General features: G+C 36.8%; 8 protein-coding genes across 8 annotated transcripts; 5 read left to right on the forward strand and 3 right to left on the reverse strand.

Moving 5' to 3' along the window:
- Positions 1-1,162: 1,162 nt before the first annotated feature.
- LOC132923226 (uncharacterized) lies at positions 1,163-25,611 on the reverse strand. The gene is given in 5 exon segments (XM_060987085.1): positions 1,163-1,536; positions 5,259-5,418; positions 9,221-9,867; positions 12,890-13,331; positions 25,277-25,611. Coding segments are annotated over 5 exon segments (1,872 nt in total). The 5' UTR covers positions 25,570-25,611; the 3' UTR covers positions 1,163-1,206.
- Positions 1,749-2,309, forward strand: LOC132922216 (histone H3). Its single transcript, XM_060985620.1, has one exon. It carries the CDS (start codon positions 1,806-1,808, stop codon positions 2,214-2,216), a length of 411 nt encoding a protein of 136 aa, XP_060841603.1. The 5' UTR covers positions 1,749-1,805; the 3' UTR covers positions 2,217-2,309.
- LOC132922211 (histone H1A, sperm-like) lies at positions 5,209-5,936 on the forward strand. Its single transcript, XM_060985616.1, has one exon. The coding sequence runs from the start codon at positions 5,260-5,262 to the stop codon at positions 5,881-5,883; it is 624 nt and encodes a 207-aa protein (XP_060841599.1). The 5' UTR covers positions 5,209-5,259; the 3' UTR covers positions 5,884-5,936.
- On the reverse strand, positions 9,164-9,891 carry LOC132922212 (histone H1A, sperm-like). The gene has a single exon (XM_060985617.1). The coding sequence runs from the start codon at positions 9,838-9,840 to the stop codon at positions 9,217-9,219; it is 624 nt and encodes a 207-aa protein (XP_060841600.1). The 5' UTR covers positions 9,841-9,891; the 3' UTR covers positions 9,164-9,216.
- LOC132922223 (histone H4) lies at positions 13,500-13,937 on the forward strand. The gene has a single exon (XM_060985629.1). The coding sequence runs from the start codon at positions 13,582-13,584 to the stop codon at positions 13,891-13,893; it is 312 nt and encodes a 103-aa protein (XP_060841612.1). The 5' UTR covers positions 13,500-13,581; the 3' UTR covers positions 13,894-13,937.
- Positions 15,152-15,625, reverse strand: LOC132922222 (histone H2A). The gene has a single exon (XM_060985628.1). The coding sequence runs from the start codon at positions 15,569-15,571 to the stop codon at positions 15,194-15,196; it is 378 nt and encodes a 125-aa protein (XP_060841611.1). The 5' UTR covers positions 15,572-15,625; the 3' UTR covers positions 15,152-15,193.
- Positions 20,000-20,513, forward strand: LOC132922217 (histone H2B-like). Its single transcript, XM_060985623.1, has one exon. The coding sequence runs from the start codon at positions 20,084-20,086 to the stop codon at positions 20,462-20,464; it is 381 nt and encodes a 126-aa protein (XP_060841606.1). The 5' UTR covers positions 20,000-20,083; the 3' UTR covers positions 20,465-20,513.
- Positions 23,534-24,134, forward strand: LOC132922220 (histone H2A). Its single transcript, XM_060985626.1, has one exon. It carries the CDS (start codon positions 23,712-23,714, stop codon positions 24,087-24,089), a length of 378 nt encoding a protein of 125 aa, XP_060841609.1. The 5' UTR covers positions 23,534-23,711; the 3' UTR covers positions 24,090-24,134.
- Positions 25,612-25,684: the final 73 nt, after the last annotated feature.

Consider the following 25,684-nt stretch of genomic DNA (forward strand, 5'->3'; position numbering starts at 1 on the left):
ATACTTGGTCTTGAATTGTTGTTTATAAATAAGAGTAGGTGCACTATCGTTCTACCATCATGGGTGATTTGAATTATAAATATAATATTTAGAATTTGGTACGGAATGAGGTTATTTTTTATTTTATTTTTAATATTGTTTAATCATCACAACATATTGTATGTACCTATTACAACGTACATTGTTCATTTACTGGACAAGTACCTATATGACTCTTGTAATTGTATTCAACTATATTATGTGAATATATTAACGAATTGGGCCGGTTTGGTTGTAATTTTTTTCACCAATATAATAGTTATAATTTAGTACAAACATTAGTAGACAATTACTAGAGATTACAGCTACTGAAACTATACGGTTTTATAATTCGACACAATAGTTTATAAATACTCACATATAATTTATAAGTCATTTATTGAATAAAATTCGATTTTGTCCATTATTATTATCGTGTGGTGATAAGGTGTACGTAGAGCTACGACGATTTTTATTGTAAATTTGACCATCTACTATATTAAGATAACGAACTATATTATAAATATAAATACAAAATTATTTGCATATTCTAATATTAAACTTCTATTTTTGATGAGATTCAATAAAATAATAATACAATATTATACCAGTATAATTAATTTGCTTGTCAGTCAAACATCATCCGTTCACTATGAAACAAATTACAAGAACAAAATTCTTTTGGTAATTGATGGTTACAAATTTTGTTCTAGTGCGATTTGTAGAGATGATATACCTATGTACATATCATCATGTAAATCTTTTATAAAAATTAATAAATATGTTTTATTATTAACATTGAATTTGTGTAGTTATTCTTACTTTTTGTATCGCGTAAACGACGATTAATCACAATCAGAAGTTATGAATTATGATTCATAACAACAATCCACAAAAATAAGTAACCGATCGTTTTAAACTATATAATAAACTCTATATTTATATGATGAAACTCATATCGTTCTGAAGTCAAACAGTTTACCGCAACTAATTTTCTGTTTCAGGAAGTTAGTAGAAAAAAATATGTCAGACCAATTGTATATCTAGTCTTCTCATTGGCCTATACGTAATAATCATATTATTACATTAAAAGAAAAGAGCATACCTAGTATAATTAATGTACCAGTGGTAAATATTTGGTGGCCCTGAAAAGGGCCTTTTTATGAAGATATGTGCGTGTGTGTATTATTAACCTCCGAAACCGTACAGGGTACGACCTTGGCGTTTGAGGGCGTACACAACGTCCATGGCGGTTACTGTCTTTCTCTTGGCGTGCTCAGTGTATGTTACGGCATCACGGATTACGTTTTCCAGGAATACTTTCAAAACACCGCGGGTCTCTTCGTAGATCAAACCGGAAATACGTTTCACTCCGCCACGACGAGCTAACCGACGAATGGCAGGCTTGGTTATTCCCTGGATGTTATCACGCAGTACTTTACGATGACGTTTGGCTCCTCCTTTTCCAAGACCTTTTCCTCCTTTACCGCGTCCGGTCATGTTGTTTTGATGTAGTTTCTAGCTGGTTACTTGAAGAGCTGCTGCTTTGAACGCTGAACGTTAACTGATACAACGGGTACAAATGTCAATGTATTTATGCGTTTCACGGAGCACGCGCGGCCAATCGAAATGCTCAATTTGATTTCTCCCACTTACCGATTATCAACAACGCCATCGACCAATGGGGACGACAGATACGAATCCGTTTTGTGTATAAATACTAGTGTGTTTCGTAACGGGGAACCATCAGTATTTTACAGTTCGTCTAACACACAACCAAATCCAAAATGGCTCGTACCAAGCAAACAGCACGTAAATCTACCGGAGGAAAGGCTCCCAGAAAGCAGTTGGCAACCAAAGCCGCCCGTAAGAGCGCACCAGCCACCGGAGGAGTGAAGAAACCCCATCGTTACCGTCCGGGAACAGTCGCTCTCCGTGAAATCCGTCGTTACCAAAAGAGCACTGAGCTGTTAATCCGCAAATTGCCGTTCCAACGTCTGGTGCGTGAAATCGCACAGGACTTCAAGACCGACTTGCGTTTCCAGAGCTCCGCCGTCATGGCGTTACAGGAAGCCAGCGAAGCCTATTTGGTCGGTTTGTTCGAAGACACCAACTTGTGCGCAATTCACGCAAAACGCGTCACGATCATGCCCAAAGACATCCAACTTGCTCGTCGTATCCGCGGTGAACGTGCTTAATTATGTTTGAGTTTACCACTTTAAAACGGCCCTTTTAAGGGCCACCACATATATCAAATCATTTATTTTTAAATAAAGACAATAAGACATTTATTTGCATAGCCAATCATATATTTTTCTGATTATACACACACTTGTAAACTTTATCAAGTGTAAGATGTAAATACTAGGTCATTTGAATAATATTATTATCAATTTCTCTACATTGTTTTAATAATATAATGTATATTTATTTAATGCTCACAATTATATATTTTCGGTTATCTATCTCCATAATATGCCTCTATTTGTATTTTTTGTGAAACGTTGTACTTACTGAAATTGGTTTAATTTAATTTTAAATATTTTAATGTACAATGATCTACAAATAAAATTAAATATATTCTATACATAATATCGTATTACGTTTCATTCGGAAATTATTAATTAATACTTAAAATATCATCAAAATCGATTTAAATAATAAATCCTGATAAAAATAACTATTAGTTTTAAAAGGATTTACACATCTTTTTTTATAATTTTTCATAAAACTTTGCAATAATAAAAAAAAAAAATTATGGAATACAATATTACACTTACATACAACCACATGAAATCTGGTTTGAATATATACGTTTTAAATGTTTACAGTATCGTTGATACTGTATGATATACACTCATATATTACAAAATATATGAGTGTAGGATTTTTTAATAATTTTTATGTAAACGCAAACTTTCAAACACATTATAATCGAATTATATCATACAATGACACTTATAAATGTTGAAATAATAAATTTACATTACACTAAAACATGTAATTGAAATGGACATTAAGCTATTGTTAATACACGTAGTTTTTATTAACCCAATAGTTTTCTATTTAGTTTTTTTCAAGGGATAGATCACTGGATATTTTGTGTTTAATTAAATTTCTCACTATTCTTATTTGAATGTATTAAAATTATAGAGAAAATGCAAATATATAAAAATACATTTCGTTTGGTTGATACCTATTTTGTTAAATTTAAAATTTAAAACACGTCGATAACATTTCATATCGTCAAAATATTAGGAACACGTAGTATTGTAGTTCGTTGATTTTTTTTCCTATAGATTTTTATTCCGTTTACTATGTTTGGTATAATATAAGTCATATTCGGCAAAAATGTCCCACTTGAATAAAAGACGCTCTGTAATATCGCATTGTATTAAAAAAGATTTGGATATTTACCCATTTCATTATGATATCAGAAATATTAGAGTACATTTGAATAATTATCTTTAGAATTCACATAATACTTACGTTTGTTATTAAACATTATCAACGGTGATTTTGCAAAATAATACATGGCTCCGCTTCAATCAGCAAATCATCAAAACAGTTCAGAAAACAAGGCGCACCAAACCCCTAACCTTAGATAATAATACTATTTACCTAATAATTACCTATTACCTACTCGTGTTCAATCCCACAACAAGGAAATATGAACATTTACAAAATGTGTTTTAAATAATTAAATTTGGCTTGTCATGAATTAGATTACCAACAAATAATATGTACCTAAAAAAACTCTACAATTAATATTATACAATTTTCTTCATATTATTTACGTCACAGTATTATTACCTCGATTGGGCTTAGCTACATTACACCAAACTATAATTAACTAGTCTACAACAGAAATAAATATTATAAATTAGTTACGTACAACCATCACAAAAATTAGTTATATTTAGTTAGTTTCGACGAGTATCGTTTAGTAGTGTATTATTGATTGTTATAATTATTTTTCCAAAATATTTAAGTAAAATGCGATTTGTGGATAGAGTTATTATCAGGTGTATATAGGGTTATTTTACCCCCCCCACCCCCACCACAAAGAAAAAAATAGTTGATTAAAGACTGGGCTCTGGACTTAAATAACAAGTGGCGACGTAAGAGCGCGACCCAACTGCCTGGACACTCGACTAAGACAGGTAATTTGGGAGATTAGACTAATTATTCTGCTTGTACAGCATAATATTATCGGTACCTGTATAATATATATATACACTGAGTCTAGGCTAGACTGATGCACGGTAGAGATTTTATGTAGTGGACGACAAAAATGTGTCGTTGTAAGAAATCCTTCAATTCTTACATTATTATATACAGAGTCTTAGGATTCTTGGTGGTTACGGCCGCTTCATATCTTATTAGATCATAATAGATAATAAACTACTGTATTTATATAAAAACAGTATGCATGGAATTATCATAGTTCGGCTACAACACGTTAAATGCTAAATAATAGAAAAATATAACAGTGTATAGGTAGTAAAGCAGCGGCGTTGGTTTACTACACGTACGACCATTGTGATTAGTGTCGGCTTAGAGACGATCGATGATGTAAAAATAAGTTACAGTTTGCTTATTTAAAATAGAATTTCGACCCAAATCCTTCAACAGTGAATTATTATCATTATTTTTTCAAAATATTTAAGGTAAATACAATTAAGATTACATTTATATGTAAAGTCTGCCACGTAAACATTTTAATGGTAGAAACGGTAATGACGCCGCGCGTAACAGTAACCTAAAATCGTCAATTTTGAAAAGCCACCGTTAATCAGCAAATCGATCGATTGGCAATCGGAAAACACTCAGGTCTTGGGAAACTCGTACAGAATGTGTTTAAGTGGTTTTTGTAACTTTACAATTGTTTTCGGTCATACGGCAGACCATTAAACGTGGTCTACGAAAACCCAGTTGGAAGTGTGGGAATAACGAACCGTGGTAGTTTTTTGATACCGGATAGCGTCGAAGTAGATATATGGGATGGTTTGAAATTTAGTTGGCTTTCTGTTAAATTTAAAACCAGGCTCGTAAGACTATTTACTGTCGAGAAATCGAGGAAAATGTTTGCACAACCGCAGCCGTGTCGATGACGCGAATCACGACGGTTTACTAGTCGGTACGGTATGGTGTATATATTTACTAACCGTTTTGTTGCTCAGCATTACATTCCACTGTATTACTTCGAGTTAGTCTACTGCATTCGACATCAACTCTACCATGACAGAAACCGTCGTTCTCGCCGCTCCGGCACCAGTAGCCGCATCGCCGGCCGCGAAAAAGTCTCCTGCCAAGAAGAAGGCTGCTGCTGCTAAGGCAAAGAAGCCCGCCGCGTCCCATCCGACTACCTCCGTAATGGTCACGTCTGCCATCAAAGAACTGAAGGAGAAAAAAGGTTCGTCTTTGCCGGCTATCAAGAAATACTTGGCTGCCAACTACAAAGTCGATCCCGCCAAGCTGGCACCGTTCATCAGGAAATTTTTGAAAGCCGCCGTCGCCAACGGAACCGTCGTACAGACCAAGGGCACTGGCGCTTCTGGTCACTTCAAACTACCGGTTGCCGAGGTTAAACCGAAAAAGGCAGCTGTAGTCAAGAAGAAGAAACCAGTCGCCAAGAAAGTCAAAGCCCCTGGTGCCGTAAAGAGGAAGTCGACGTCTGCTAAGAAAGTGAAGCCCGCGTCCGGCGAACCAGCAGCTAAAAAAGTCAAAAAAGCTGTCGCCGCTAAGCCTAAGGCTGTCAAACCGAAGAAATCTCCGGCCAAGGCAAAAAAACCTGCTGGCGCTGTCAAACCCAAAGTGAAAAAGACTCCAACCAAGAAAACAGCAGCACCCAAGAAGAAGTAAATTGTGATCGACCCTCTCAACCCTTTAAAAACGGTCCTTTTCAGGACCACCAATTTTTTTATACGCAGCCCTAAACAATCGTACTTTAACTCCTAATCGTTTGACTCGATGTTGGTGATGAATTACAAGTCTTTTTTCAAAAATATATTCTATATTTTATTATCCATGTTAATTTGAGTTAAATTTGTGTTGTTTGTCTTCAATTTAATATTTAAAATTCCTTACTGTTTGTATACAATTTAGAATTTAGAAAATATATAATTCCTATTTTTTTTTTTTAATGTTCAATAATCAAGGAAAACTAACACATTTGTTGCAAAATAAATGTATCTTATTAGACATTTTTTGATAATTTACAAATTTTATGTCACACCGAATCGTGGTATTGCCGGAATACGACGTTTTGAAAAAGTAATAGCAAATCAATCGGATATCTACGTTAGTGCAAACGCCTAATAAATATTTATTTAAAAAAGCTGTACATTTATTATGATTTTCGAATAATTAACAAAAGTATAATAGAAATCCCCTATAGTACTATAGTATAATCTATATTTTTATAAATATTAATTATATAAAATATTTTGTATTTTTTGGACTTTTTCATTCTCTTTTGATGTTTTTATTATCCATATTAATTTGAGGTAAATTTGTGGCAAAACAATTGTACAACACGCGGAATCGACAAACCGCTACTTTATCGCAGCCTCCGATTCACCCACTCACTACCATGTCCATAACCATCGTCCAGACGTCCGTGATATCTTTCTACTTAGTACAACAAACACAAACTACACTCTCACCAACCACTGCGACCTCTCCTCGGTCACAACCCGCAACTTCTAAGCCTATCTTCCAAACTCACGAACTGTAGACCACCTAATGCAAGGAATAGGATAAATTAGAGGAAGTTCCAAAATGAACTAACTTCTCACATTAAAAATAACCACATATCTTCAATATCGGACATAAATGAAAGCATTGAAAAACTAACTAAAGCCATCCAATCAGAATGCCGAAACTGCTCCTACTCAGTGAATCAATCAGAGCCCCCGAAACCGCTACCGGACGATATTCTACTTGAGATTGATACCAAACGACTACTACGGAAAAACTGGCAACATACGCGCGACCCAAAGATAAAATCACTCTACAATAAACAGGTGGCATACGTAAAAGACATCCTCTCACGCCACAGATCATCAGAATGGTTAACTTTCACCTCCACACTAAATTTCAAAAACAAATCTATTTACAAACTAAACCGCCGCCTTCTTCAAAAACCTTCACCGTGTCAACCACTAAAATCGCCGGAGAGTTCAAAAATTTATGATCCAAACCTGAAGGCCGAGCTATTTGCAGATGCAATGTCAGAGCAATTCCAAAACAACCCTGGCCCTCCACTACCCGAAGTTGAAAACGCTAATAAACAACTTCGTAACGTAAAATCACCCTCTTCAACAACCTATGTTTCACCAAATGAGGTATGGAGTATAGTGAAACGCCTCCCCTCCGCGAAAGCACCAGGTGAAGATGGCATAACAAACAAGGCCCTAAAGCACCTTCCAAAAATAGCAATCGTTCTCCTAGCTAACATATTCACATCCTGCTTCGGATTTTCTTATTTCCCCGACCACTGGAAAAAAGCCCATATTGTAATAATCCCTAAACCAATGAAAAACCACCTCCTACCCGACAACCACAGACCCATCTCACTGCTGAATACTATGTCCAAAATCTTTGAGAGAATAATTCTATCAAGTCTTAAAAACCACATCAAAATTAGGAACGAGCAACATGCCTTCCGTACGGGTCATTCAACAACCACACAGTTAATATTTTAATAACACTAATCGACGATTTAACATTTAGATCCCAAGAGGGGGAAAAATCAGTGGCTGTCTTCCTGGACGTGGCGAAAGCTTTCGACCGTGTGTGGCACCAAGGATTGATCTTCAAACTGACGACAGCTAACGTTCCCCTCCCCTTAATCAAACTATTAAACTCATTCCTCAAAAATAGATCCTTCCAAATAAAAATCGACGACCACCTATCAACCCCACGGTCAATCAACGCAGGCGTCCCACAGGGGACATCGTTATCACCGTTGCTTTATTTTGCATACACTAACGACTTAGTGTAAATAAAACTCTACGTATCATAACCGGCGCCCACTATTCAGTGTCAAACTTAAACCTTCTTAACTCCACAAATATTCCACCACTTAAAGAGGCACTCCGCATTGCAAAAACACTCCAACACAGTTTATCAACCAGCAAATTTCCACACTCATCACGCCTAGCCTAACCGACAAATAATATCATCAAACACCTCATACAGAGTGAAAAGGCTCAGCCTGGTGCTCTAAATAGGCCATAGGCCGCCCAACCAAAGCAAATTGCAAATTTAGTCGGAAGTGTTCTTTCTGTGTTAAGTCTGTATTGACTTATTTCTTTTCGACTTTTTATTATTATTATCATTATATTTTTTTTCGGCAGTAATATTATTTTTTTCACATTTTTATTTTTGATCAATACACAATAATAAGTTTATTTCCATTGACGTTTTCTTACATCTCTTCGAGTATCCTGAACAGATAGTACGTTTAGATTCTATAATATTATAAATTAGCCAAATATTTGATATGGAATACTTATCCTTTAATTTAAAAATTAAGAGTTACCGGTATCTAAGGTCTACACTAAATTTTTGACCACCAGTAATCGATCAAAAAGTCCAAAAAATACAAAATATTTTATATAATTAATATTTATAAAAATATAGATTATACTATAGTACTATAGGGGATTTCTATTATACTTTTGTTAATTATTCGAAAATCATAATAAATGTACAGCTTTTTTAAATAAATATTTATTAGGCGTTTGCACTAACGTAGATATCCGATTGATTTGCTATTACTTTTTCAAAACGTCGTATTCCGGCAATACCACGATTCGGTGTGACATAAAATTTGTAAATTATCAAAAAATGTCTAATAAGATACATTTATTTTGCAACAAATGTGTTAGTTTTCCTTGATTATTGAACATTAAAAAAAAAAAATAGGAATTATATATTTTCTAAATTCTAAATTGTATACAAACAGTAAGGAATTTTAAATATTAAATTGAAGACAAACAACACAAATTTAACTCAAATTAACATGGATAATAAAATATAGAATATATTTTTGAAAAAAGACTTGTAATTCATCACCAACATCGAGTCAAACGATTAGGAGTTAAAGTACGATTGTTTAGGGCTGCGTATAAAAAAATTGGTGGTCCTGAAAAGGACCGTTTTTAAAGGGTTGAGAGGGTCGATCACAATTTACTTCTTCTTGGGTGCTGCTGTTTTCTTGGTTGGAGTCTTTTTCACTTTGGGTTTGACAGCGCCAGCAGGTTTTTTTGCCTTGGCCGGAGATTTCTTCGGTTTGACAGCCTTAGGCTTAGCGGCGACAGCTTTTTTGACTTTTTTAGCTGCTGGTTCGCCGGACGCGGGCTTCACTTTCTTAGCAGACGTCGACTTCCTCTTTACGGCACCAGGGGCTTTGACTTTCTTGGCGACTGGTTTCTTCTTCTTGACTACAGCTGCCTTTTTCGGTTTAACCTCGGCAACCGGTAGTTTGAAGTGACCAGAAGCGCCAGTGCCCTTGGTCTGTACGACGGTTCCGTTGGCGACGGCGGCTTTCAAAAATTTCCTGATGAACGGTGCCAGCTTGGCGGGATCGACTTTGTAGTTGGCAGCCAAGTATTTCTTGATAGCCGGCAAAGACGAACCTTTTTTCTCCTTCAGTTCTTTGATGGCAGACGTGACCATTACGGAGGTAGTCGGATGGGACGCGGCGGGCTTCTTTGCCTTAGCAGCAGCAGCCTTCTTCTTGGCAGGAGACTTTTTCGCGGCCGGCGATGCGGCTACTGGTGCCGGAGCGGCGAGAACGACGGTTTCTGTCATGGTAGAGTTGATGTCGAATGCAGTAGACTAACTCGAAGTAATACAGTGGAATGTAATGCTGAGCAACAAAACGGTTAGTAAATATATACACCATACCGTACCGACTAGTAAACCGTCGTGATTCGCGTCATCGACACGGCTGCGGTTGTGCAAACATTTTCCTCGATTTCTCGACAGTAAATAGTCTTACGAGCCTGGTTTTAAATTTAACAGAAAGCCAACTAAATTTCAAACCATCCCATATATCTACTTCGACGCTATCCGGTATCAAAAAACTACCACGGTTCGTTATTCCCACACTTCCAACTGGGTTTTCGTAGACCACGTTTAATGGTCTGCCGTATGACCGAAAACAATTGTAAAGTTACAAAAACCACTTAAACACATTCTGTACGAGTTTCCCAAGACCTGAGTGTTTTCCGATTGCCAATCGATCGATTTGCTGATTAACGGTGGCTTTTCAAAATTGACGATTTTAGGTTACTGTTACGCGCGGCGTCATTACCGTTTCTACCATTAAAATGTTTACGTGGCAGACTTTACATATAAATGTAATCTTAATTGTATTTACCTTAAATATTTTGAAAAAATAATGATAATAATTCACTGTTGAAGGATTTGGGTCGAAATTCTATTTTAAATAAGCAAACTGTAACTTATTTTTACATCATCGATCGTCTCTAAGCCGACACTAATCACAATGGTCGTACGTGTAGTAAACCAACGCCGCTGCTTTACTACCTATACACTGTTATATTTTTCTATTATTTAGCATTTAACGTGTTGTAGCCGAACTATGATAATTCCATGCATACTGTTTTTATATAAATACAGTAGTTTATTATCTATTATGATCTAATAAGATATGAAGCGGCCGTAACCACCAAGAATCCTAAGACTCTGTATATAATAATGTAAGAATTGAAGGATTTCTTACAACGACACATTTTTGTCGTCCACTACATAAAATCTCTACCGTGCATCAGTCTAGCCTAGACTCAGTGTATATATATATTATACAGGTACCGATAATATTATGCTGTACAAGCAGAATAATTAGTCTAATCTCCCAAATTACCTGTCTTAGTCGAGTGTCCAGGCAGTTGGGTCGCGCTCTTACGTCGCCACTTGTTATTTAAGTCCAGAGCCCAGTCTTTAATCAACTATTTTTTTCTTTGTGGTGGGGGTGGGGGGGGTAAAATAACCCTATATACACCTGATAATAACTCTATCCACAAATCGCATTTTACTTAAATATTTTGGAAAAATAATTATAACAATCAATAATACACTACTAAACGATACTCGTCGAAACTAACTAAATATAACTAATTTTTGTGATGGTTGTACGTAACTAATTTATAATATTTATTTCTGTTGTAGACTAGTTAATTATAGTTTGGTGTAATGTAGCTAAGCCCAATCGAGGTAATAATACTGTGACGTAAATAATATGAAGAAAATTGTATAATATTAATTGTAGAGTTTTTTTAGGTACATATTATTTGTTGGTAATCTAATTCATGACAAGCCAAATTTAATTATTTAAAACACATTTTGTAAATGTTCATATTTCCTTGTTGTGGGATTGAACACGAGTAGGTAATAGGTAATTATTAGGTAAATAGTATTATTATCTAAGGTTAGGGGTTTGGTGCGCCTTGTTTTCTGAACTGTTTTGATGATTTGCTGATTGAAGCGGAGCCATGTATTATTTTGCAAAATCACCGTTGATAATGTTTAATAACAAACGTAAGTATTATGTGAATTCTAAAGATAATTATTCAAATGTACTCTAATATTTCTGATATCATAATGAAATGGGTAAATATCCAAATCTTTTTTAATACAATGCGATATTACAGAGCGTCTTTTATTCAAGTGGGACATTTTTGCCGAATATGACTTATATTATACCAAACATAGTAAACGGAATAAAAATCTATAGGAAAAAAAATCAACGAACTACAATACTACGTGTTCCTAATATTTTGACGATATGAAATGTTATCGACGTGTTTTAAATTTTAAATTTAACAAAATAGGTATCAACCAAACGAAATGTATTTTTATATATTTGCATTTTCTCTATAATTTTAATACATTCAAATAAGAATAGTGAGAAATTTAATTAAACACAAAATATCCAGTGATCTATCCCTTGAAAAAAACTAAATAGAAAACTATTGGGTTAATAAAAACTACGTGTATTAACAATAGCTTAATGTCCATTTCAATTACATGTTTTAGTGTAATGTAAATTTATTATTTCAACATTTATAAGTGTCATTGTATGATATAATTCGATTATAATGTGTTTGAAAGTTTGCGTTTACATAAAAATTATTAAAAAATCCTACACTCATATATTTTGTAATATATGAGTGTATATCATACAGTATCAACGATACTGTAAACATTTAAAACGTATATATTCAAACCAGATTTCATGTGGTTGTATGTAAGTGTAATATTGTATTCCATAATTTTTTTTTTTTATTATTGCAAAGTTTTATGAAAAATTATAAAAAAAGATGTGTAAATCCTTTTAAAACTAATAGTTATTTTTATCAGGATTTATTATTTAAATCGATTTTGATGATATTTTAAGTATTAATTAATAATTTCCGAATGAAACGTAATACGATATTATGTATAGAATATATTTAATTTTATTTGTAGATCATTGTACATTAAAATATTTAAAATTAAATTAAACCAATTTCAGTAAGTACAACGTTTCACAAAAAATACAAATAGAGGCATATTATGGAGATAGATAACCGAAAATATATAATTGTGAGCATTAAATAAATATACATTATATTATTAAAACAATGTAGAGAAATTGATAATAATATTATTCAAATGACCTAGTATTTACATCTTACACTTGATAAAGTTTACAAGTGTGTGTATAATCAGAAAAATATATGATTGGCTATGCAAATAAATGTCTTATTGTCTTTATTTAAAAATAAATGATTTGATATATGTGGTGGCCCTTAAAAGGGCCGTTTTAAAGTGGTAAACTCAAACATAATTAAGCACGTTCACCGCGGATACGACGAGCAAGTTGGATGTCTTTGGGCATGATCGTGACGCGTTTTGCGTGAATTGCGCACAAGTTGGTGTCTTCGAACAAACCGACCAAATAGGCTTCGCTGGCTTCCTGTAACGCCATGACGGCGGAGCTCTGGAAACGCAAGTCGGTCTTGAAGTCCTGTGCGATTTCACGCACCAGACGTTGGAACGGCAATTTGCGGATTAACAGCTCAGTGCTCTTTTGGTAACGACGGATTTCACGGAGAGCGACTGTTCCCGGACGGTAACGATGGGGTTTCTTCACTCCTCCGGTGGCTGGTGCGCTCTTACGGGCGGCTTTGGTTGCCAACTGCTTTCTGGGAGCCTTTCCTCCGGTAGATTTACGTGCTGTTTGCTTGGTACGAGCCATTTTGGATTTGGTTGTGTGTTAGACGAACTGTAAAATACTGATGGTTCCCCGTTACGAAACACACTAGTATTTATACACAAAACGGATTCGTATCTGTCGTCCCCATTGGTCGATGGCGTTGTTGATAATCGGTAAGTGGGAGAAATCAAATTGAGCATTTCGATTGGCCGCGCGTGCTCCGTGAAACGCATAAATACATTGACATTTGTACCCGTTGTATCAGTTAACGTTCAGCGTTCAAAGCAGCAGCTCTTCAAGTAACCAGCTAGAAACTACATCAAAACAACATGACCGGACGCGGTAAAGGAGGAAAAGGTCTTGGAAAAGGAGGAGCCAAACGTCATCGTAAAGTACTGCGTGATAACATCCAGGGAATAACCAAGCCTGCCATTCGTCGGTTAGCTCGTCGTGGCGGAGTGAAACGTATTTCCGGTTTGATCTACGAAGAGACCCGCGGTGTTTTGAAAGTATTCCTGGAAAACGTAATCCGTGATGCCGTAACATACACTGAGCACGCCAAGAGAAAGACAGTAACCGCCATGGACGTTGTGTACGCCCTCAAACGCCAAGGTCGTACCCTGTACGGTTTCGGAGGTTAATAATACACACACGCACATATCTTCATAAAAAGGCCCTTTTCAGGGCCACCAAATATTTACCACTGGTACATTAATTATACTAGGTATGCTCTTTTCTTTTAATGTAATAATATGATTATTACGTATAGGCCAATGAGAAGACTAGATATACAATTGGTCTGACATATTTTTTTCTACTAACTTCCTGAAACAGAAAATTAGTTGCGGTAAACTGTTTGACTTCAGAACGATATGAGTTTCATCATATAAATATAGAGTTTATTATATAGTTTAAAACGATCGGTTACTTATTTTTGTGGATTGTTGTTATGAATCATAATTCATAACTTCTGATTGTGATTAATCGTCGTTTACGCGATACAAAAAGTAAGAATAACTACACAAATTCAATGTTAATAATAAAACATATTTATTAATTTTTATAAAAGATTTACATGATGATATGTACATAGGTATATCATCTCTACAAATCGCACTAGAACAAAATTTGTAACCATCAATTACCAAAAGAATTTTGTTCTTGTAATTTGTTTCATAGTGAACGGATGATGTTTGACTGACAAGCAAATTAATTATACTGGTATAATATTGTATTATTATTTTATTGAATCTCATCAAAAATAGAAGTTTAATATTAGAATATGCAAATAATTTTGTATTTATATTTATAATATAGTTCGTTATCTTAATATAGTAGATGGTCAAATTTACAATAAAAATCGTCGTAGCTCTACGTACACCTTATCACCACACGATAATAATAATGGACAAAATCGAATTTTATTCAATAAATGACTTATAAATTATATGTGAGTATTTATAAACTATTGTGTCGAATTATAAAACCGTATAGTTTCAGTAGCTGTAATCTCTAGTAATTGTCTACTAATGTTTGTACTAAATTATAACTATTATATTGGTGAAAAAAATTACAACCAAACCGGCCCAATTCGTTAATATATTCACATAATATAGTTGAATACAATTACAAGAGTCATATAGGTACTTGTCCAGTAAATGAACAATGTACGTTGTAATAGGTACATACAATATGTTGTGATGATTAAACAATATTAAAAATAAAATAAAAAATAACCTCATTCCGTACCAAATTCTAAATATTATATTTATAATTCAAATCACCCATGATGGTAGAACGATAGTGCACCTACTCTTATTTATAAACAACAATTCAAGACCAAGTATTAGTCCGGGCAGGCTGACTACATAGTAGTCCATGTGTAAATATTGGTGGCCCTAAAAAGGGCCTTTTTAGTAAAGATTCATGATGGTTAGCAAATTAGACTTTCTTTTCGGTCTTTTTGGGCAAAAGAACGGCCTGGATGTTGGGCAACACACCACCTTGTGCGATTGTAACACCTGATAACAATTTGTTCAATTCCTCATCGTTCCTGATTGCCAATTGCAAATGTCTAGGAATGATACGGGATTTTTTGTTATCACGGGCAGCGTTACCGGCCAACTCCAAAACTTCTGCTGCCAAGTATTCCATGACGGCGGCCAGGTATACGGGTGCTCCGGCTCCGACACGCTCGGCGTAATTTCCTTTTCTCAACAGACGATGGATACGACCGACCGGGAACTGAAGTCCGGCACGGGACGACCTGGTCTTGGATTTGCCTCCTTTTGATTTTCCTGCTTTGCCTCTTCCGCTCATGATTATATTTGTTCTGGACGGTTGCTTTGAAATGTATTCGAACACTGAATGAATAAAATTACATCAGTAGGGACCTTATATAGTCGATAACTGGAAAACAATTTTATTATTGGACAAATTGAAGCATTATGATGACATAACATGACATCGTCAACTTTGCAACTACAACTAAACGATGTTGTTTTCAATCGTCATTATAATGATATTTATTCATAGAGAAGTTACTATTTTTATCAAACACATAAACGCTGTTAAATTCTTTTTGTTTCGTTACACCTATTAAAATTTGGCCAATGACCGTACGACATGTCTCCTTGGGTTAGTAATATATACCGTCGTTTTCTGAACTCTGGTATCAACATTCAACGTTCAGCGTTTCAAGCAGACAGTCGTTCAACATCGTCATCCACAACGAAAGTCAAGCGCAAAGTGGAAGTCATCATGGGCGGCCGCAGAGCCGGTTCGAAAAGGAATCGGACCCCGCCACTCACGGAATCCAAAAAGCTCCGCAACCAGACCTCCTCTCCTCCACCCAAACAGCGACCAGAACCGCCATCGCCCGAACCATCCGACTCGGAATCGTTGTCGGGCGATTCTTACGTCTCATCGGACAACTCCCATCCAGCCAGCGACATCTCGGACCTAGTTCCGCCACTCTCCACACCCGCACCAGGGAGGTCGAATACTGCTACTAATAATATAAACAAGTCGTCGGACCCCACCTCCGACACAAGTACACCGAAAACTCCGCTTCCACCGCCTATTATAATTACTGCGTCCTTGTGGCGTCAAGCAGCACCGCTCATTTTCCAAAACCAAGACATCTCCCCTATCGGCCTTACTGCCAAATCCTCTTCCGACGGTAAAATATTTGTCAAAACCTCATGCGCCACGCAATTCCGCCTAATTCAAAAGACTCTTCTTACCAACAAAATCGACTTCCACACTTTCTCCCTCGCTGCAGACCGCCAGCTAAAAGTAGTAATCAAAGGTATCCCTACGGATATTTCTGCTGAAGAACTCGAAAACGAATTGGTAGCCCACAACTTCGATGTAAAGCTTATAAAACGTTTCGGGCCGGTAGACAAACCCATGCCCATCTGCCTCGTTATACTATCCGGCACCCAAGCCAAAAACATCTATGAACTATCAGAATTATTTTTCTTAAAAATCACTGTTGAGTCGTACAAAAAATCCGGCCCTTCTCAATGCCACTCCTGTCAAAAATTCGGCCATGGGTCGAAAAACTGCGGTAACTCCCCTCGATGCGTCAAATGTGCTGGCTCGCACAGCACAAAAGAATGTGCCAAACCCCGCGACCAGACCCCGACTTGTGCAAACTGCAATGGAGCTCACACAGCCAACTTCCGAGGTTGCCCTTCATTCACTGAAATTGCCAAAAACTTCACAACTAAATTTCCCACACCAAACAATCCGTCGTCATCCACATCTACAGTTCCTCCAACCTTACCTCAAAATTATACCACTCAACCGCCACCAGGAAATCACTCCACTAAACATCTCAACTACGCCAACGCAACCAAAAAGAATCCCGCGATCAAAACCGAAAAGGTCATAAATCTCTTAACAGAACTCCTATCAGCCATCTCAACGACCGATGATCCAAAATCAATTATCTCCTTCACAATAAGCTCATTCCTATCTCTCCTTAAAAACAATTATGAATGACCTGAGAATTCTATACTGGAATTCAAACGGCATCAGATCTAAAATCAACGAACTATACACACTTATGACAAAAACCAACGCTGACATCGTATTGTTAAACGAAACTAAATTAAAACCTATCAACCAATTAAAACTCCGTAACTACCACATCTATCGCTCAGATAACTCTTCAGGCCTACGCGGTCACGCCTGTGGTGGCACCGCCGCAATAGTTCATCGCAGAATAGTTCACAGGCACATTATTATACCGACTACAATGTCTTCAACCACCGTCGAGATATCCACGGGCAACTACCAAATACAAATCTCCGCCGTATATAAGAGCCCAAATCAACCAATGAAAATCGACGACATAAACGCTCTGACCAACGGCAACCACTGGTTTATTGTAGCGGGCGATCTTAACGCAAAACACCCATTCTGGCACAGTCGTTGCTCTAACGCCGCCGGCATTATATTATATAACCACGCTCTAAATGACGACTACATCGTTACTGCCCCGGACACACCAACGTTCTTCCCGGCTGCCACAGGTCATAGACCCGACGTCTTAGACATAGCACTAATACGTCTACCACAACTCTCCTACGATATAACAAACCTTAACGAGCTCTCATCCGACCACAACCCAGTGCTACTCACACTGTCAGACTCTCCAATCACCTCCTCGCCACCACAAACCTCAAGATGTGTTAACTGGACCAAATACATGGCCATAATTGATTCCACTTCTCCATCGACTAACCAGCCAATCAGAACGCCCCAGGACATTGACACGGCTCTCGACTGTTTTAACATGAGCATTATAACTGCTGTCAACGAGAGCACATTTACTAAAAATAATCGGACATTTAAAAACACTCTACCTCCCGAAATCGTCGAGGAAATCGAAATCAAAAATCGTCTACGTCGCGAATGGCAACGTTTTCGTGACCCATTGGTCAAACGCCGCCTAAACAGTAAGATCAAATTTATACGACTTATCCTCAAAACACACCGTGCCGACGAATGGGATCACTTCCTCGATACCCTAGACGCCCAAGACGGTTCAATTTTCAAATTAAACAAAAAACTCCTAAACAAAACTCCTGCGGTCCATCCGTTGATTGGCCCAAATGGCCTTATGTACAAGGACGAAGAAAAGGCTGAATTATTTGCTGACACATACGAACACCAATTCAAGCCAACTACGGGCCCAGTCATACCAGATGTCACCACCTTCATCCACTCTCTTCAATCATCCCCACATACTGGCTACTACACAACACCGAACACCGTCCAACAAATAATAAATCGTATCGCAAAACGCAAAGCACCTGGCGCAGACTCCATCACTAACCTAGCCGTCAAACTCCTACCCAGGAAATCAGTTTTGTTTCTGACCCACCTCTTAAATGGATGTCTGCGAATTGGCTACTTCCCAAAATCGTGGAAGCACGCAATCATCATTACCATCCCCAAACCAGGAAAGGACCACCGACATCCAGCCAACTACCGCCCTATCGCACTTCTATCATCCCTCTCAAAAATCTACGAACGAGTCGTTTTGACAAAACTTTATGCTGCAATTGGTCCCAAAATTAGGAAAGAACAATACGGTTTCCGTCCAGAACATTCAACAACCCACCAGCTTGTCGGCCTCATTGACAAATTGGCAGCAAATTCAAACAATAATCTGCGCACAGCCGCTGTCTTTCTCGACGTCGAAAAAGCCTTTGACCGGGTCTGGCACGCAGGCCTACTATATAAGCTCCACGCCTTGGGTACCCCCACCCCACTACTAATTATAATAAACTCGTTCCTAACAGACCGTACTTTCTCGGTAAGATTAAACTCCATCACATCCAGTAGTAGGCCGGTTCTTGCAGGTGTACCTCAAGGCTCCTGTCTCTCGCCGACACTATACTTGGCCTACACAAATGACGTCCCCCTCAACCAAAATGCTCGGCTGTACCTATTCGCCGACGATACCATGTTCTCCACCTCAAACAACAACCCGAAAAGAGCAGCCATCCAACTTCAGAAACAACTAAACTCAACATTAACCTGGTGCAAAAAATGGCGTCTCAACATCAACGCCCAAAAAAACGGTTGCGGTCATGTTCAACGGCCCTAAACACTTCGCCTCACACCACCTGATTCTAAACGGTCACCAAATACCCTGGTCTCCTTCATCAAAATACCTTGGCGTAACCATTGACCGTAATCTCTCATTCTCGGACCATATCAAGTTAACTGTAAAGAAAGCCACCGCCGCCCGCGGCATGCTGTACCCGATCATAAACCACTCCAGCCCCATCCCCATCAAAACAAAACTGAATATTCTGCAACTATACATTAAACCTATACTATCATACGCCGGTCCAGCTTGGGGACCACTAATATCCCAAGCAAACTGGCGCAAACTTGAAGCCGTCCAAAATATCGGCCTCCGTACCATCACCTCCTCCCCATGGTTTGTGACAAATAAAACAATCCTTTCTACAACACGTACCTCCACCATCAAACAATCAATAATAAACAACAGCAAAAACCTATTTCACCGCAACTCAAAGTCAACTTTCGCCCACATCCGCAGTCTTGGACAATCCACCGTAACTACCGACTCAACCTCAAAATCCACAAAGCCACGCCCCCTCATATGGTCCAATTCAAACTAACTAAATAATTCACCACAACTCATTCAACTCGTCATAGGCTAACGCCTGGAACGAGTATATAGGCTAGCGCCGTCATACAAGCAAAGCAAAGCAAAACTCTGGTATCATTCGTGTTTGTACTGTCGTGTCGTCTACAATCACCGTGTTTTAACAATTTCCAATCATGGCTCCAGGAGGTAAATCTGCAGGAAAAGCAATGAAAAAATCGTCCGGCAAGGCTCAAAAGAACATCGCCAAATCCGACAAGAAGCGCAAGCCAAAGAGGAAAGAATCGTACGCCATCTATATCTACAAAGTATTGAAGCAAGTACATCCCGATACTGGCGTCTCCTCGAAGGCTATGAGCATCATGAACAGTTTCGTCAACGATTTGTTCGAACGTATCGCCGCAGAATCCAGTCGTTTGGCTCACTACAACAAACGTTCGACAATTACTAGTCGGGAAATCCAAACTGCCGTCCGATTACTTTTACCCGGTGAATTGGCTAAGCACGCAGTCAGTGAAGGTACAAAAGCCGTCACTAAATACACCAGTTCCAAATAAATTGATATTCATTTTGGGAATCCTGACAATTAAAACGGCCCTTTTCAGGGCCACCACATATTCTATACTAATTTTACTCCAAAGTCATCCTACCAATCGATGAATCTACATATGTATTAAACACAAGGATTTTACAGTGTTTATTCTTACAATATACCTATCCCGTCTATGGAATATTCTTTTATGCTTGATAAAAACCAACCAAAGTCAAATAAATTGACATTATGTTGAAAAATTCACAGATTTTATCAAAGGTGACTAATTTTAATCGCATGCGACATAAAATTGGTACCTATTCTTAAGTCGATAATTTTTTTTCACTTGTCGAATACGATAAAGTAAATCGAATGAACCAAAATGGTAACAACACAAAATCTAGATTTTAACCTCAAACAATGTCGAAAATTATAAAAATAATTATTTTATTTCTTTATCACTGAAAATGTTATCAACGATAAATTTATTTAATTAAATCAATAGTTTCTATTTGCATATTTTTAGCCATTTAAACTTTTATGTAGTGCATTGTTGTTCGTTATCGTTTTTACTTTAATAAATGGTGATAATGATTCAATTAAATACTGATTAAGATCTTTAGTTAGTTTAACATTTTTCACGAATAATTGATCGGATAATGTGAAAGGATCCACATGATTTTCTTTTGTTAATATAGTCTTCCATATAACCAGTTTTGTAAAAAATGTATTAAAATCCTGATACTAGTATTCGCATGGAAAAGTATTTAAAATACTTATAAAATAATGTATTTTACGAATACTCATAAAGTATTTGAATACAATTATAAGTATTTTGTTTTATTTTTTTCAAACCTACATACCCAGACTAAATACTACCTAACACTGTAAATTTAAAAAAATTTAAAATTAATTTTAATCTCTGAAGATTTTTAGAGATAAAAACATGTTGGTCAAAATAGTTAAAATATTATGTGTTTTTATAAAGTCAATTTTTTTCGATATTTTTTTAATATTTAACATTTTACTATTTATGACTCGAAAACGCTAATAATGTACTTAAACGGATATTGGAACAATTAGCACCGATGATAATAAGTGCAAATAACGATATTGATGATACAACAACAGTATCATCAATTTCTAATATTCGTAAAACAAATAATTAAATTTGGCCCAAATTAATTGGGGTTATTTTGATAATAAAGTTTCACAAGTTCAATCTTCGTCAAATCCATCTCCAACTGCAACTTTAATAATACGCCAATATTTAGAAATGCCATTGTTGGATAGAAAAAAAATCCATTACATTTCTGGAAGCAACATAAAAATACCTTTCCTGAGTTATACAAACTGCAACTTCAATTCCCAGCAAGAGAGTATTTTCCAAAGCTGGATTGTTAACCAATACTCGAAGAAATAGGCTGTCACCAAAAAATTTCGACTATATAATATTTTTAAATAGTAAATTAAATATGTTGTAAAATACTCAATCAGTTTTAATTATTATTTTAATTTTTAAGTTTTGAACAGTAGTTGTTTGTTATAAGCCTAACACAATGATTATAAATCGTCAATTGTTTTATTTTAAAAAGTATTTTGTTTTTATTTTATAATTTATAATAATAAATGTAAAGCGTTATTTCAATTAAAAATATTACTATGAATTTTTATTAATAAGTTGATTATTTTAATCGAGTGAATATATCAAGGAATATATCAGTTATGAATTTATGATGGTTATGTATACATTTCAATTTTCATTCTAAATAATATTTCGATTATTCTTCCCATCACTACTTTATGTTCCATATCTATTATTAATAATCAAAATATCTCATTACGTCATATGTTTACCTATAAGATTTTTTGAACAATCAACTATTAGGGCCGCGTTGGTGATAAATATTATATTGTTAAAACATAGTGGCCCTGAAAAGGGCCGTTTTATAATTGTCAGAATTCCAAATCAATATAAAATTATTTGGAACTGGTGTATTTGGTAACAGCCTTTGTTCCTTCACTAACAGCGTGCTTAGCCAATTCACCGGGTAACAGTTAATGTTGTGTTTAATTGTTTTTGCAGTTGGATGGCTGCTCTTTTCGGGTTGTTGTTTGAGGTGGTGAACATGGTATCGTCGGCGAATAGGTACAGCCGAGCATTTTGGTTGAGGGGGACGTCATTTGTGTAGGCCAAGTATAGTGTCGGCGAGAGACAGGAGCCTTGAGGTACACCTGCAAGAACCGGCCTACTACTGGATATGATGGAGTTTAATCTTACCGAGAAAGTACGGTCTGTTAGGAACGAGTTTATTATAATTAGTAGTGGTGTGGGGGTACCCAAGGCGTGGAGCTTATATAGTAGGCCTGCGTGCCAGACCCGGTCGAAGGCTTTTTCGACGTCGAGAAAGACAGCGGCTGTGCGCAGATTATTGTTTGAATTTGCTGCCAAATTGTCAATGAGGCCGACAAGCTGGTGGGTTGTTGAATGTTCTGGACGGAAACCGTATTGTTCTTTCCTGATTTTGGGACCAATCGCAGCATAAAGTTTTGCCAAAACAACTCGTTCGAAGATTTTTGAGAGGGATGATAGAAGTGCGATAGGGCGGTAGTTGGCTGGATGTCGGTGGTCCTTTCCTGGTTTGGGGATGGTAATGATGATTGCGTGCTTCCACGATTTTGGGAAGTAGCCAATTCGCAGACATCCGTTTAAGAGGTGGGTCAGAAACAAAACTGATTTCCTGGGTAGGAGTTTGACGGCTAAGTTAGTGATGGAGTCTGCGCCAGGTGCTTTGCGTTTTGCGATACGATTTATTATTTGTTGGACGGTGTTCGGTGTTGTGTAGTAGCCAGTATGTGGGGATGATTGAAGAGAGTGGATGAAGGTGACATCTGGTATGACTGGGCCCGTAGTTGTTTTCAAACGTCAGTTAACAACCGATTATATTACTAACTCAAGGATGGCACGTCATACGGTCATTGGCTAAATTCTGTTAGGTACGACGGAACAAAAAGAATTTTACAGCGGTACGTGTCTGATAAAAATATTAGTTTCTTCATGAATAAACATTGTTATTATGCTTATTGAAAATGACATCGTTTAGTAGTAGTCACAAAGTAATCGGTGTTATGTAATATCGTCATAACGTTTTATTCTGTCCAATAGAAAAATTGTTTTCCAGTTATCGACTATATAAGCTGCATAATCATCAAAATTTCATCATTCTGTGTCTGAGTATAGTTCAAGGCAGTCGTCAGCTAAAAGCACAATCATGAGCGGAAGAGGTAAAGCAGGCAAATCGAAGGGAGGTAAATCCAAGACCAGGTCGTCCCGTGCCGGACTCCAGTTCCCAGTCGGTCGTATCCATCGTCTGTTGAGAAAAGGAAACTACGCCGAACGCGTCGGAGCCGGAGCACCCGTATACCTGGCCGCCGTCATGGAATACTTGGCAGCCGAAGTTTTGGAATTGGCCGGTAACGCTGCCCGTGACAACAAAAAATCTCGTATCATCCCCAGGCATTTGCAATTGGCCATCAGAAATGACGAAGAACTCAACAAACTGTTGTCCGGTGTTACAATCGCTCAAGGCGGTGTGTTGCCCAACATCCAAGCCGTTCTTTTGCCCAAAAAGACTGAAAAAAAAGTCTAATAATACCTTCTACCAAAATATTCTACTAAAAAGGGCCCTTTTCAGGGCCACTAATTTTAAACAACTGTGAAATTACAATCGTGGATATACTTGGACTAGTCTTGCCATCGCCTGACATATTCATGTTCCTCCAGGAGACAGGATCGGACAAACCTTATAATTATTATGCTCATTAACATAGTCTACACATTTGTTGTTATCAAACCTTTATGTTTATATGTTTATTGAAAATCTATTTGTAAAAAAAAAAAAATGTATATTATCCCAATGGCCAAGTTGCCGAGGGTTATTTCTTTAATAAAAAAAAAAAATACTACACTACTCGAGGTTACATTTAAGAACATTTGTGTAAAATAAACTATCCAAGTTTACTTTACTAGTTTAAATTTCTTTATTTGTATATTTTCAACATTTTGTACGATTTGTATTAGTATTTACATGTCCACTGCCCGTTTACAATGACTATTGTAATTGTAATAATTAATATTATGATTTATTATGTTTTTTCATAATAAATTAATTGATTTATTACACCGCACAAAATACAAATTACTGCAGCCATAATTGAACGTTAGAAATCCTAAAATTCGATAGGTATTGACCATCCGGCGCTGTTAATGATAACCTAACCAAACCTACTCATTAATTTACTGCGTAACAATTAATCAATCATAACTATCTACAGAAATAAATAACCGACCGTGCAATTTATAAATATCCCTAAACTAGGTACTTTACATTGATGTTTCATTAAATGTCATAGTACTGTACATACACTGGCCGACAGTGTTAGACATGTTATATTATATTTTGTTCTGTCAGAACATATTTCGGTAAAACATAAAAAAATAAAATGTATAATGTAGAATTCAGGTGTTCAAAACAAATAATAATGGTTTTCAGCATTTTGAAAAATAAACCTTATGTTATTAACATAATATTATACATTACTGTAACCACTAACCATACAATTCTACAATCATGACACAGTACTAATTATTTAAAAATAAGATTTTTGTGGTCAGTATTACATACACCACAGACTAGTCGTATACTCAGTTTTCGATTTTTACCTGTCAATCGATCAAGTAATTGTAAACAACTTTTGGTGGCCCTGAAAAGGGCCTTTTTAATAAATGTTGTTACATGGTATTAATATGCGTACACTCTAACCGCCGAAACCGTACAATGTACGGCCTTGACGTTTAAGGGCATAGACGACGTCCATGGCTGTAACGGTTTTCCTCTTGGCGTGCTCGGTGTATGTTACGGCATCACGGATTACGTTTTCCAGGAATACTTTCAAAACACCGCGGGTCTCTTCGTAGATCAAACCGGAGATACGTTTCACTCCACCACGACGAGCTAACCGACGAATGGCGGGCTTGGTTATTCCCTGGATGTTATCACGCAGTACTTTACGATGACGTTTGGCTCCTCCTTTTCCAAGACCTTTTCCTCCTTTACCGCGTCCGGTCATGTTGATTTTATGTAGTTTCTAGCTGGTTACTGCTTCAAACGCTGAACGTTAACTGATGTCACGGGTAACAAATGCCAATGTATTTATGCGTTTCACGGAGCACGCGCGGCCAATC

The sequence above is a fragment of the Rhopalosiphum padi genome, chromosome 2 (genome assembly GCF_020882245.1).
Source record: "Rhopalosiphum padi isolate XX-2018 chromosome 2, ASM2088224v1, whole genome shotgun sequence".
In the NCBI taxonomy this organism is placed as follows: domain Eukaryota; kingdom Metazoa; phylum Arthropoda; class Insecta; order Hemiptera; family Aphididae; genus Rhopalosiphum; species Rhopalosiphum padi.